This window comes from Peromyscus eremicus, chromosome 1 (assembly GCF_949786415.1).
Source record: "Peromyscus eremicus chromosome 1, PerEre_H2_v1, whole genome shotgun sequence".
In the NCBI taxonomy this organism is placed as follows: domain Eukaryota; kingdom Metazoa; phylum Chordata; class Mammalia; order Rodentia; family Cricetidae; genus Peromyscus; species Peromyscus eremicus.
The window spans coordinates 146,599,490-146,613,491 of NC_081416.1; the positions used below are offsets into that span (position 1 = coordinate 146,599,490).

A 14,002-nucleotide genomic window follows, 5' to 3' on the forward strand; every position below is an offset into this window, starting at 1 on the left:
GAAGACATTTCTTCCTCCCCTTTCTTTTGAGACAGGGTCTCACTATAGAGCCTGGCTGGCCTGGAACTCTAGACCTGGCTGGCCTCAGAGATCTTGTAGCCTTGAAGTGCTGGGATTAAAGGCATGCACCACTATGGCAGCTGAAATGTCTGCCTTTTATGAATCCTCTGTGTCTGTGTAGCGATGAGGTCCGTACAGGGTGGAATTCCATTTCTGAGGAACCAGTGAGTGAATAGCTCTCAATTTCCACAGAGCCCATGTGGCAGACAACTCTAACAACACAACTGAAGTTCTCACAACACTGAAATGTCACAGTGTGCTCTCTTCCATTGCATCACATTGCTTCATTAGTTCCCATGTCTGTGTGTACTTTTTACTATTTCATTTCAGGGACTCTCCAATTTGGTTGGTATGGTTCAGTTGTCTTGACAACGTAGTATTCTCGCTAGCCTCTATCAGTGTACAAGATTCTCAGTCCCTTGGGGATCAGTCTTTTTACCTTACTTTTGCCCTTACTGGCAAAGGGCTTGCTTAACTATATAACATGTCTTGGTGGTATTTATTGTAAAATGTGTCTGGTAAAACCTTTATTTTCCTTGTCTTTCCACGTCCTTCTTCACCCTTTGCCATCCTTCCTGTTCCACAGCGCCTATGAGGTGATTAAACTCAAAGGATATACATCCTGGGCCATTGGCCTCTCCGTGGCTGACCTGGCTGAGAGCATGATGAAGAATCTTAGGCAGGTGCATCCTATTTCTACCATGATTAAGGTAATGGATCTGCAGAGAGTTACTTCTTAGAGATTTATTTCTTGGCTTTGCAAAGTCTTGAGCAGACTCATGGAAGCCCCCAGTTACTGGCTGAGCTGATATAAATTCCTCCATTCATGCTTTTCTTTTGGAAAGAAATAGTTGACCTGTGGAGTTAATGTCCCACTAGCACTGTAGATATCTGACTAAGATTTATGCTGAGCCACGTAGGAGACCTTGCTCAGTTACCAGTCTTACAGGTATTGGGAAGTGTAGTGTATTACGTACATTGGTGAGAATTTGGGGTTTTTGGTTTTGGTTTGCTTTGCTTTTTTGAGGCAAGGGTCAGCTGGCTGATGTTGAACTTGTTATGTAGCTGAGGATAACCTTGAACACTCTCCTGCCTCTAGCTCCCATGTGCTGGCATAACAGGCATGTGCCAAGCCTAGCTGTTGCTGTCTTAGTGACTTTCTATTACACTGTCCACTACTACATCATACCTGGGCATCTCTGGACTAGAACAGACCAGCACACTTGCTGTTTGGAAAAGGCTTCATAACTGTATGAGATCTAAATCCTGGGAATTACAATTGAAATGTAATCATTTTGTGTCCAGGGTCTCTATGGAATCAAGGATGATGTCTTCCTCAGTGTCCCTTGTGTCCTGGGACAAAATGGAATCTCAGATGTTGTGAAGGTGACTCTGACTTCTGAAGAGGAGGCCCGCTTGAAGAAGAGTGCAGATACGCTCTGGGGCATCCAGAAAGAGCTGCAGTTCTAAAGTCCTCAGATGTCCTAGAGCTTCACTGTCCAGGATGCAGCAGGGTTTCTATGGAGACCACACACCATCTCCTCATCTGAGCTGTGTTTAGTGTTGTTGTGTTAAGGTGGCAGTTCCCACAGCTCTACCCTGCTGCTAAGTGGTACTTGTGTAGTGGTAACCTGGTGGTGTGGCAGTCCCACTGTCGTCCCACTGTCTCTGAGACACACTGCCAATTGTGTGCAGGCTTCAGTTATCTCGGGCCTGCTGTGTCTGCTGTGCACCCTCACCAACATGCCTAGGCCAGTGAGTTCCCAGTTAGTCATAACGTGGCTCCAGTGGGTAAATCCATCCTGCATATTTGTGCATAACTGTTCTAAAGGATATTATTTTGTGTATTATGTGTCTGTGGTGTACACTGAAATACTACGTAAAAAGTAAGATGTGCATATGAATGATGCAACCAACTACCCAAGTGTCATGCCAATGAAAACACCAAATAAACCTTGAACAGTGATTATTCTGCTCTTTTTTTTTTTTTTTTTTTGGTTTTTCGAGACAGGATTTCTTTGTGTAGCTTTGCACCTTTCCTGGAACTCACTCTGTAGCCTAGGCTGGCCTCAAACTCAGAGAGATCCGCCTGGCTCTGCCTCCCAAGTGCTGGGAGTAAAGGTGTGCACCACCACAATCCCGCTCCAGCTCATTTCTTAAGATACAGTTGGGCAGCCAGTCAAGGTGGCACTTACTTGCCTTTGATCCCAGCAGAGGCAGGTGGATCTGCATTTCAGCCAGCCTGGTTTGCATAGTTCCAGGACAGCTGGAATTACATAGTGAGACCATGTCTAGAAAACAAACAGGATACAGTTGGGCTGGGGAGACACTCAGTTGGTAAAGCATTGGGTCCCCAGGTCTTAAAACACCCCTTCAATCTCAGCACTGGGGAGGTAGAGACATAGAGCTAGCTAGAATTGTGAATTACAAACTCTGGGCTCAGTGTTTGTCTCTATTGCTGTGAAGAGACCATGACCACAACAACTCTTCTAAAGGAAAGCATGTAATTGGGGCTGGCTTACGGTTCAAAGGTTTAGTCCATTATTTTCATAGCTGGGAGCTGGCAGCATGCAGGATCAGCAAGCAGTAGGAAGAGAGTCACAAGGCCCTGCTTTGGCATTTGAAACCCCAAAGCCCAGCCCCCACCCGTGACAAACTTACTCCTGGAAGTCCACTCCTAATGCCACTCCCTGAGAATTCACATATGAGTCTATGGAGGCCATGCTTATTCAAACCACAGTGAGGGACTTTGTCTCAAAAAGTTAAAGTAGATAGCCTTCAGGAAGACATCTCAGGTTATCCTCCATCCTACACAGTCATCTGAGCATATACACAGACATAAAGCTGCTTTTATTGTCACATTATTGAGGAATATCAAGTTCTTGGACATGTTTTTTTTCAGAGTACTGATTTTTGGATTTTCTTGGATTTTAACGTGTATGGGTGTTTTGCCTACATGTAGGTCTGTGTCACCTGGAACTGTAGGTACAAATGGTTGTGGGTGCTGGGGGTTAGACCCAGGTCCTCTGCAAGAGCTAATCCTGAGCCAACTCTCCACCCCTTCTGGACACTATTTAATGAGCAGCTATTTGGTATAAATTTATATTGATGGTATAACTAGATTATTTTCTTTCAAGATTGAGTTTCTCTGTGTAGCCTTGGCTGTTCTGGAACCTACTCTGTAGACCAGGCTGGCCTACAGAATTCAGAGATCCACCTGTCTCTGTGACCCAAGTAGTGGTATTAAAGGTGTGAGCCACCACCACCCAGCTCTAGATTATTTTTATTAGTATATTTCCATTATTAGTGGATTTTGTATTCTAAGCACAAGGAATAAGTCTTAAAACTATGATGTCCCACATTCATGTAGGCATCCGATATATTTGTGTAAAAATTTGGCAATTGCTCATAAGGAACAATACTCCATCACTAAGGAAGGGGATAGACACATGGTGCTGAAGAATTCTAAACCAGGTCCAGGGAGATAGCTCAGCAGGTAAAGGTGATTGCCACCTGAGGCCCTGAGTTCAACCCCCAGAGCCCTCGTGGAAAATATTTGCCTGTAGGCAAGGCTATGGTGCATTTTCTTTCCTTCTCTTTCTTTCTTTCTTCCTTCCTCCCTCCCTCCCTTCCTTCCTTCCTTCCTTCCTTCCTTGTTTGTTTGTTTGTTTGTTTGTTTGTTTCTTTCTTTCTTTCTTTCTTTTTTTGTTTTTTTGAGACAGGGTTTCTATGTGCAGCCCTGGTTGTCTTGGAACTCAACTCGTTCTATAGATAAATCTGGCCTCAAAACTCGATCTTCCTGCCTCTGCCTCCCTGGTACTAGGATTAAAGATGTGTACCACCATCACTGCCCACTAATTAATTTTCTTAGTAATTGATGTGGGAGGGTCCAGTTCACTATGGGTGAACTGGGCAGGTGGTCCTGGATTATATAAGAAACCAGGCTGAGCAAGTCATAGAGAAGAAGCCAGTGAGCGGGTTTCCCAAAGCCTTTGCTACAGCTCTCGCCTCCAGGTTTCTGCTTTGAGTTCCTGTGGTCATTGACTGGATGGTGGACTATGATGTGGAAGTGTGAGCCAAATAAAGCTGTCCCTCCCCAAGTTGGTCATGGTGTTCATCACAACAGTAGAAAGCTAAGACACCAGCCCTGGAAATTGTACTAGAGAGAGGTTTCTGCAATAACTTGCTATTTCTGCCTCCAAGGCTTTCCTGCTAGGGTTTGATCTTGAGAGACAGTTAAGGGGAAGGAAATTGGGGCTTGTTTTTTCTCCTCTGCTGTAAAAATAACAAGATCGGTCAATGTAGTCTTGACAATTTACCCTATTATAATTGGATTTGCTCCATTACAGACTTAAAAACTAACAGCTGTTAGGTTATAATGTATATACTATAAAATTCAATTTTATTTATTATTTTCTTTAATATTGGATCTCCTGTAGCCCAGGTTGCCCTGGAACTTTGTATGTAGCTGGGGATGACCTTGAAGTCCTTATTCCACTGCCTCCACTTCCCAAGTGTTGTGATTACAAGTGCACACCACCACACTCGGCTTGCTTCACTTTATTTTTAAAGTTCTCTTGAAGCTAAGTTGGGGCTTCATGTATTTTAGTATAGGATTAGGCACTGGGGATAAGAGACATTTTCTCAGAAGGAAAGACAAGTTACCCACACCTAACAACACAGGTGTAGGCTTCACCATGAAAAATGCCCGGCATGGTGGTGCATGCCTTTAATACCAGTACAGAGATGAAGATTTCAGTGACTTGAGGTTAGTTGATCTGAAAGGGCCCAAAAGAGATCCCAGGAGGTCACCCTGACTCCACACCTCCTCTTCTCCCCAACCACATCCTGTTTGCCAGAACCGGTTTCTCCATTCTGAGAAACAATGCTTTGTAAGATGTTTAACAGATCCATGGGTTCCTCCTTCTGTGCTTGGAACCTGAGAGGCAGAGGCAGGCAGATCTCTGAGTTCAAGGCCAGCCTAGTCTACATTGTGAGTTCCAGGGCTACATGGAAAGACTCTGTCTCAAAATAAATTAATCCAATTTTAAAAATGAAATAAATAAAAAGAATAAAGGAAAAAGAAACCCCTCAGTCTGTACCTGGTATGATGCAATTGTGGTTTTAGCTTTATAAACCCCACCCTGCCCAACTTGTGGGTTCAGAGTTCCTTGTGACAGGACCCTTCTCTTTTTGGCTTTTTTTTTTTTTTTTTTTTTTTTTTTGTCTTTCAAGACAGGGTTTCTCTGTGTAGCCCTGAAATTCACAGAGACCCACCTGCTCTGCCTCCTGACTGCTGGGATTAAAGTTATAAGCCACCACCACCCAGCTAAGAATGGATTCTCAATTGCCCTTGTACTCAATAGTGTTCTGTAACTTTGTCGTGTGGACCAGAACATGTCTACATATTGAGTTCCAGCTCTGAGAGTGGAGGCTGCTCTTCCAGAGGACCCAGGTTTAATTACCACCCTACATAATGGTATGGCAGCTCACATCCATCTATAACTCCAGTCCCAGGGCATCCAATATTCTCTTTTGGCCTCCCACACACACAAACACAGATCCTCTGCAAAAGCAACAAGTGCTCCTAACCGCTGATCAAACTCTCCAGCCCCCAAAGGGATCTTGATCACCTGTCTCTTCCATAAAATGTCACATTGGTACACTATATTGATAACATTATGCTGATTGGATCAGGTGACCAGAGGTAACAACCACTTTGGATTTGTTGGTAAAATATATGTTCACCAGAGGATGGGAAATAAATCCAACCAAAATTCATGGGCCTTCTACCTCAGTGAAATTTCTAGGAGTTCAGTAGTGTGGGGCATGCAGAGATATTGCTCCTAAGGTGGAGGGTAAGTTATTGCATCTGGCCACTCCCACCACTAAGAAAGAAGCACAACATTTAGTTGTCCTCTCTGGATCCTGCAGACAGCACATTCCTCACCTGTGTATGTCACTCTGGCCCATAGATCAAATGACTAGGGAAGCTGCTGGCTTTGAGTGGGGCCTGGAACAGGAGAAGGCTCTTCAACAGGTCCAGGCTGCTGTGCAGGCTGCTCTGCCACTTGGACCATGTGATGCAGCAGACCCTATGGTGCTTGGGGTGACAGCGACCCAAAGAGATGCTGTTTGGAGCCTTTTGCAGGCCCCTAGAAGTGAGTCACAAAGGAGACATTTGGGATTTTGCAGCAAGGCATCATCTGCAGACAACTATTCTCCCTTTAGGAGAGAGTTCTTGGCCTGTTACTGGGTCTTAGTGGAAATGAACATTTGACAATAGGCTGTTGTGAGATATTTGATTACACTGTGTAAAGATGTGTCACTGTGATTGGTTAAATAAAAAGCTAAAGGATGAATAGCTAGGCAGGAGGTACAGGCGGGACTTCTGGACAGAGAGAGCCCTGGGAAAAAGAAATGGAGAGTCACCAGCCTGACACAGACAGAGGAAGCAGGACATGAGGAGGGAGAGGTAAAAACCACAAGCTACATGGCAGCATGTAGATTAATAGAAATGGGTTAATTTAAGTTATAAGAGCTAATTAGAAACAAGTCTAAGCTAAGGCTGAGCTTTCATAATTAATAAGTCTCTGTGTCAGTATTTAGGAGTTGGCTGGCAGGACAGAGAAAGGCTGGTTACAATAGGCCACTAAGCTATTATGTGACCTGAGCTGCCCATCATGAACTGGGTATTATCTGGCCCACCACGTCATAAAGTAGGAGGTACACAGCAATCTATTAACAAGTAGAAGTGGTATAAATATGATCAGGCCTGAGCAGGTCATGAGAGCACAAACAAGTTACGAGAAGAAGTTGCCCACATACCTGTGGTTTCTGTTGCTGTTACAGTGCCTTTTGTCCCAAGCATACATCTCATGGGGTGTTCCCTATGAGTGGTTGACCGATGAAGACCAGGATAGGTCCTGGTTTATTGATGATTCTGCACATTATGCCAACACTACCCAGAAGTGAACAGTGGGAGCATTATAAACCCTTTCTGGGACAACCCTGAATGACATTGGGGAAGGGAAATCTTCAAAATTGGCAGAACACATGGTCAATATTTTGCTTGAAATGAGAACTGACCAGATGACGAGTCGTTCACTGATTCATGAACTATAGCCAACAGATTGGCTGGAGGGTCAGGGAACTGGAAAGAGAAGATTAGAAAATTGTGAGAACAAAACTGGAAAATCTGGAAGAAATGGACAATTTTCTGGATAGATACCCCATACCAAAGTTAAATCAAGACCAGATAAACTAATAGACCAGTAACCCCTAAAGAAATAGAAACAGTCGTTAAAAGTCTCCCAACCAAAAAAAGCCCAGGGCCAGATGGTTTCAGATTTTCAAAAACTAATTCCAACACTCTTCAAATTGTTCCACATAATAGAAACAGAAAGAACAATATGAAACTCTTTTTATGAGGATACAGTTACCCTGATACCCAAACCACACAAAGATGCAACAAAGAAAGAGAATTACAGACCAATCTCCCTCATGAACATTGATGCAAAAATACTCAACAAAATATTGGCAAACTGAATCCAGAAACACATCAAAACAATTATCCACCATGACCAAATAGGTTTCATCCCAGGGATGTAAGGATGGTTCAACATACGAAAATCTGTCAATGTAGTACACCATATAAACAAACTGCAAGAAAAAAAACACATCTAATGATCATCTCATTAGATGCTGAAAAAGCCTTTGACAAAATCCAATACTCCTTTATGATAAAGGTCTGAGAGTGATCAGGAATACAAGGAACATTCCTAAACATAATAAAGACAATTTACAGCAAGCCAACAGCCAACATCAAAATAAACAGAGAGAAACTCAAAGAGATTCCACTAAAGTCAGGAACAAGGCAAGGCTGTCCACTCTTTCCATATTTATTCAAGATAGTACTTGAAGTTCTAGCTAGAGCAATAAGACAACAAAAGGATACAAGGGGATACAAACTGGAAAGGAAGAAGCAAAACTTTCACTATTTGCAGATGATATGATACATAAGTGACCCCAAAATTCTACCAGGGAACTCCTACAGCTGACAAACTCCTTCAGTAAAGTGGCAGGATACAAGATCAACTGAAAAAAATCAGTAGCCTTCCTATACACAAATGATAAAAGGGATGAGAAAGAAATCAGAGAAACATCATCCTTTACAATAGCCACAAATAATATAAAATACCTTGGGATAACACTAACTAAACAAGTGAAGGACCTGTTTGATAAGAACCTTAAGTCTCTAAAGAAAGAAATTGAAGAAGATAACAGAAAATGGAAGGACCTCCCATGCTCATGGATAGGTAGGATTAATGCTGTGGGATGGTCTGTATGGCAAATGTGTTGCTGATTGGTCAATAAATAAAACACTGATTGGCCATTGGCTAGGCAGGAAGTATAGGCGGGACAAGGAGGAGAATAAAGCTGGGAAGTGGAAGGCTGAGTCAGAGAGACACTGCCAGCCGCCACGATGACAATCAGCATGTGAAGATGCCAGTAAGCCACGAGCCATGTGGCAAGGTATAGATTAATGGAAATGGATTAATTTAAGCTGTAAGAACAGCTAGCAAGAAGCCTGCCACGGCCATACAGTTTGTAACCAATATAAGTCTCTGTGTTTACTTGGTCGGATCTGAGCGGCTATGGGACTGGCAGGTGAGAGAGATTTGCCCTGACGTGGGCCAGGCAGGAAAACTCTAGCTACAGATTAACAAAGTAAAAATGGCAATCTTACCAAAAGCAATCTACAGATTCAATGCAATCCCCATCAAAATCCCAACACAATTCTTCACAGACTTGGAAAGAACTCAACTTCATATAGAAAAACAAAAGACCCATGATAGCTAAAAGAATCCTGTATAATAAAGCAACCTCTGGAGACATCACCATCCCTGACCTCAAGCTCTACTATAGAGCTATAGTAATAAAAACAGCTTGATACTGGCATAAAAACTGATATACAGACCAATGGAATTGAGTTGAAGACCCTGACATTAATCTACACACATATGAACACCTGATTTTTGACAAAGAAGCCAAAACTATACAATGGAAAAAAGAAAGTATCTTCAACAAATGGTGCTTGCATAACTGGATGTCAACATGTAAACGGTTACAAATAGATCCGTATCTGTCACCATGCACAAAACTTAAGTCCAAGTGGATCAAAGACCTCAACATATATCCAGTTATACTGAACTTGACAGAAGAGAAAGTAGGAAGTAGTCTTGAACGCATTGGCACAGGAGATCACTTCCTAAATATAACACCAGTAGCACAGACACTGAGAGAAATAATTAATAAATGGGACCTCTTGAAACTGAAAAGCTTTTGTAGGGCAAAAGACATGGTCAATAAGACAAAAAGACAGGCCGGGCGGTGGTGGCGCATGCCTTTACTCCCAGCACTCGGGAGGCAGAGCCAGGCGGATCTCTGTGAGTTTGAGGCCAGCCTGGGCTACCAAGTGAGTTCCAGGAAAGGCGCAAAGCTACACAGAGAAACCCTGTCTCAAAAAACCAAAAAAAAAAAAAAAAAAAAAAAAGACAAAAAGACAGCCTACAGAATGGGAAAAGACCTTCATCAACTCCACATCTGGTAGAGGACTGATCTCCAAAGTATATAAAGAAATCAAGAAACTAGACATCAAAATACTAAACAATCCAATTAAAAAATGGACTAAATGAAAGACCTTAACCCTTCAGGCTTACACCCCCCCCACCAAGCCCCAGGAGAATAAGGAACTAAAAAGAAAACTAGTTCCAAGGGCAACCTGACTCAGCCATTACTCAACCACCCCTGCCACAATGTAACAATGTAAAAAGATTTCTGTTAAGAGATGTGCTCAACTGTGACTGGGATAGTTGCAAGTGTTCCAGGAAGGACCACTGTGACCTTTGTGTAAACTCCACTCCCGCCCTGATACCCACCTTGAGGTTTCAGGAAGAATGTACATGCGGAGGTGACTGTACCCACTCTGTGATCAGACCATGATCTTGTGAAATGAAATTGTATGGGAATTGTAATCTTATGGCTTTTGTGGGTTTTTCCTTTAAAAGCCCCCATGTGGCTGCAGCAAGATGCGACTCTTGCTCTCAGGACAAGAGTAGCCCGTCTGTATAGACTCTTCAATAAAAACCTCGTGCTGTTGCATCAACTGTACTGGAGTCTGGGTTCTTGGGGCGCCCACTTGAGACCCTAGATTTTGGGGTCTAACACTAAAGAGCTAAACAGAGAATTCTCAAAAGAATAATCTCAAATGGCTGAAAGACATTTAAAGAAATGCTCAACATCCTTAGTCATCAGAGAAATGCAAATCAAAATGACTCTGAGATAACCACCTTACACCTGTCAGAACGGCTATGATCAAAAACACTAATGACAGTCTATGTTGGAGAGGATGTGGAGCAAAGGGAACACTCCTCCACCGTTGGAGTGAGTGCAAACTTGTACAACTACTGTGGAAATCAGTATGGCGATTTCTCAGAAAATTGGGAATCTACCTCAAGACACAGCTATACCACTCTTGGGCATATACCCAAGGAATGCTCAATCATACCACAAAGATACATGCTCAACTATGTTCATAGCAGCGTTATTTGTAATAGCCAGAACCTGGAAACAACCTAGATGCCCTTCAACTGAAGAACGGCTTAAGAAAATGTGGTACATATACACAATGGAGTACTACTCAGCAGAGAAAAACAATGACAGCATGAAATTTGCAAGCAAAAGGATAGAACTAGAAAATATCATCCTGAGTGAGGTAACCCAAACACCGAAGGACAAACATGGTATGTACTCACTCATAAGTGGATACTAGATATAAAGCAAAAAACAATCAAACTGCAACCTGTAGGGGGTAGCCACTCTAGCTTTGACCTGGAAGTTCCAACCCCCATTGAGGCTTTGGTAACTGTCACGCCTTCAAGGCGGGGCTGAGAGAGGACGCTGAAGACCCAAGATCTGAGATCTGGATGCGCAGGCTCTCTTGGTTCCTGGACCCTAGACGCTGGAGGTAGACCGAGCAGAGTTCTCCAGACACACTGCCGGACTGCGCCACACCTTTCCCAGACCCTGTAGCCTATCCCTTCACTTGTAAGTTACCCCACAAAATAAACCTCCCTTTTAACTACGTGGAGTGGCCTTAATAATTTCACCAATAGCAACCCACAGAACCAGGGAGCCTATACAGCAAGGGGGACCCTAGGATGACTGTGGCTTATAATAAGTTTTGGTTTTACTCAATCACTGGGCAAGTTTCAGTGCAACATTTCACTATTAGGATAAGAATTTGTACTGTATTAAACTGATAACAGAAAAAATAAAATAAAATAAAACATAAAAAAAGAAAGTTGTGAGAATATCTGGGGAAGAAGTTTGTGAACAGCTCTCTACAAATGGGGAAGGATGTGAAGATACTTTTGTCCCATGTAAATGCTCATCAAATGGTGACTTCAGCAGAGGTGGAGTTCAGTAATCAAGGAGAGAGAATGACCTGTTCTGTGGACAGTCAGCCTCTTTCCCCATCCATCCCTGTCCTTGTCCAGTGGGCCTATGAACAAAGTGGGCATGGTGGCAGAGATGGGGGTTATACATGCACTTGACAACACGGGCTTCCACTCACAGAGGGTGATGTGGCTACAGCTACTGCTAAGTGATAGATCTGCCAACCACAGAGACCAACACTGAGCCTCCTAGTATGACACCATATGGTGGCCATCCAGCAGGTACCAGGTTGACTACATTGGACTATTTTCTTCATGGAAAGGACACTTTGTCCTTACTGGAGGAGATTATACTGGTCATGGATTTGCCTTTCCTACATGTAATGCTCCTGCCAAAATCACCATCTGTGGACTTACAGAATGCCTTCCTTATTCATTGTCATGGTATTCCACACAGTATTGCTTCTGACCAGGGAACTCACTTCACAGCCAGAGGACTGCAACAGTGGGCACACACTCATGAAATCCACTGCTCCTACAATGTTCCCTAACCATCCAAAAGCATTTGGTCTGAGAAATGGCCCTTTGAAGACAGCGTTACAGTACCAATTAGGCGGCAGCAGTTCGGAGGGCTGGGGAGGATCCCCCAGAAAGAAGTATTGAATCAACATCTACTATATGGTGCATTTTTTTTCCCCATAGCCAGGATTCATAAATCCAGGAGTTAAGGGATGGGAAAAAAAGTTCCAGTCAACATCACCTCTAGTGACTCAGTAGGAAATTTTTTTGCTTCTGTTCCTAAGACCTTAAGTTCTGGAGGCTTAGGAGTTCTGGTTTCAGAGAGGCAGTGTAGTGCCAGAGACACAACAAGCATTCCACTGAACTAAAGCCAGACTCCCCACCCCACTCCCCACCCCCCACCGACTTTGGGCTTCTGATACCTTAAGTTAAAAACAGGCTAAGAAAGGAGTAGTAGTGTTAGGAGGGGTGGTTGATCCAGATTACCGTGGGGACATTGGATTGCTTCTCCACAATGCAGGTGAGCAGGATTATGCCTGCAGTGCAGAGGATCCTTTAGAGAGGCTCTTGATCCTACCATGGCCTGTGATTAAAGCCACTGGGAAACCACAACGTAATCCAGGCGGGGTGACAAAGGGCCCTGCCAGTTTGGAAGAAGGTATGGGTCATTCCTCCAGGAAAAGAACCCAAACGTGCCGAGGGTGGAGGAAATACGGAGTGAGTAGTAGAGGAAGTTAGAAGTACCAGCTAAGGCCATGTAACCAATTGCAGAAATGAATATAATTGGCCTAAGTGCCTCTGTCCTACTTTGTTAAGAACCTGTTTGTACCGATCTACATGTATACTAAACCATTAGCCTTTTCTTTCCTCTATCATGTAATGTAACATTGATTGAGATAATATCAGTGCTTAAGTGCTTAAGATCTGTTCGACCACATTTAAATCACAAGACACTAAAACATTAAGCATTCCCCAGGAGACTTTGCCATCTATCCTAAAATGTATAATGTGTCTGCACTTGTGTGTGGGATAGTTCTGAGGTGGAGTTATGACCCAGCTGTTGTCATTTGGACATTAATCATGACCAGTATACACATGCAGTAATTCTTTGGCAAAGCAATTGAAGCTTGAAGTTTTCAGGGTCCAAGAGAAATGTGATAAGGATCCACACATAAAGCAATAAATGTCAGTTTCCAATTACAACCCAAAAGGGGAGTGACTAAAGCAGAGTTCTCTGGTAGGGTCAACTAAAGGCTAAGATCAATTAGGAAATCTAGGAATAGCACTTGCCTGAGGAGGAATTAAAATTTAATTTGCACAAAAAGAAGCTTGGCACCTATGGCCTGCCTGGTCTTGAGGGCAATCTCCTTGGGTCAGTGGGGAGTAACTAACCTTAACTCAGCAAGTGACTAAAACATCATCCCAGGAATGTGAGCAGTAAATCTCTTAAGTTAGGGTCTGGTGTAAATAACCTGGAGTGAAGGTAAGGAGTTGAGGATTTAATTGTTAGTGGTTATTTTCCCTTATCTGTAAGTGAGATGAGCTAATGTTTATCTATGTGCAGTTTTGTCCTTGGAAAAAGGTATCTTAGCTGAAATATTTTTGTCTGGAGAATGGTCCTGGCCAGATGTATGTTAATAAAAAATAAACACAAACACAACTGGGGACAGTTATCTAGTTACCCCAAATGTATAGGAAAAGTGGTGCCCGAGATTGAGATGCATTTGTGAGATTACATGTACACATAACATGGAAATGCACCATAAATGGGGAGACTCATAGCTGTTATTGCACAAGAAGTTTACAACAAGAGACAGCCAGTTCATTCAAAAGGCAGTAATTCCATAACGCCTTGTGTGATGGTTTCCTCTAACAGAACCCTTAGTTCTGATTGGTTGACCTTCTGAACTCTAGTTGTCACTGCTGTATACTCCATGGACTTTTGCTACCAGCGGCTCTCAATA

The 14,002-nt window shown here is 43.1% G+C and overlaps 1 protein-coding gene across 1 annotated transcript; it reads left to right on the forward strand.

Annotated features, from left to right (window-relative positions):
- The first annotated feature begins 76 nt into the window (after window positions 1-76).
- LOC131919659 (L-lactate dehydrogenase A chain-like) lies at window positions 77-2,020 on the forward strand. The gene is made up of 2 exons (XM_059274063.1): window positions 77-770; window positions 1,366-2,020. The coding sequence occupies exons 1-2, from the start codon at window positions 570-572 to the stop codon at window positions 1,528-1,530; spliced, it is 366 nt and encodes a 121-aa protein (XP_059130046.1). The 5' UTR covers window positions 77-569; the 3' UTR covers window positions 1,531-2,020.
- The last annotated feature ends 11,982 nt before the right edge of the window (window positions 2,021-14,002 follow it).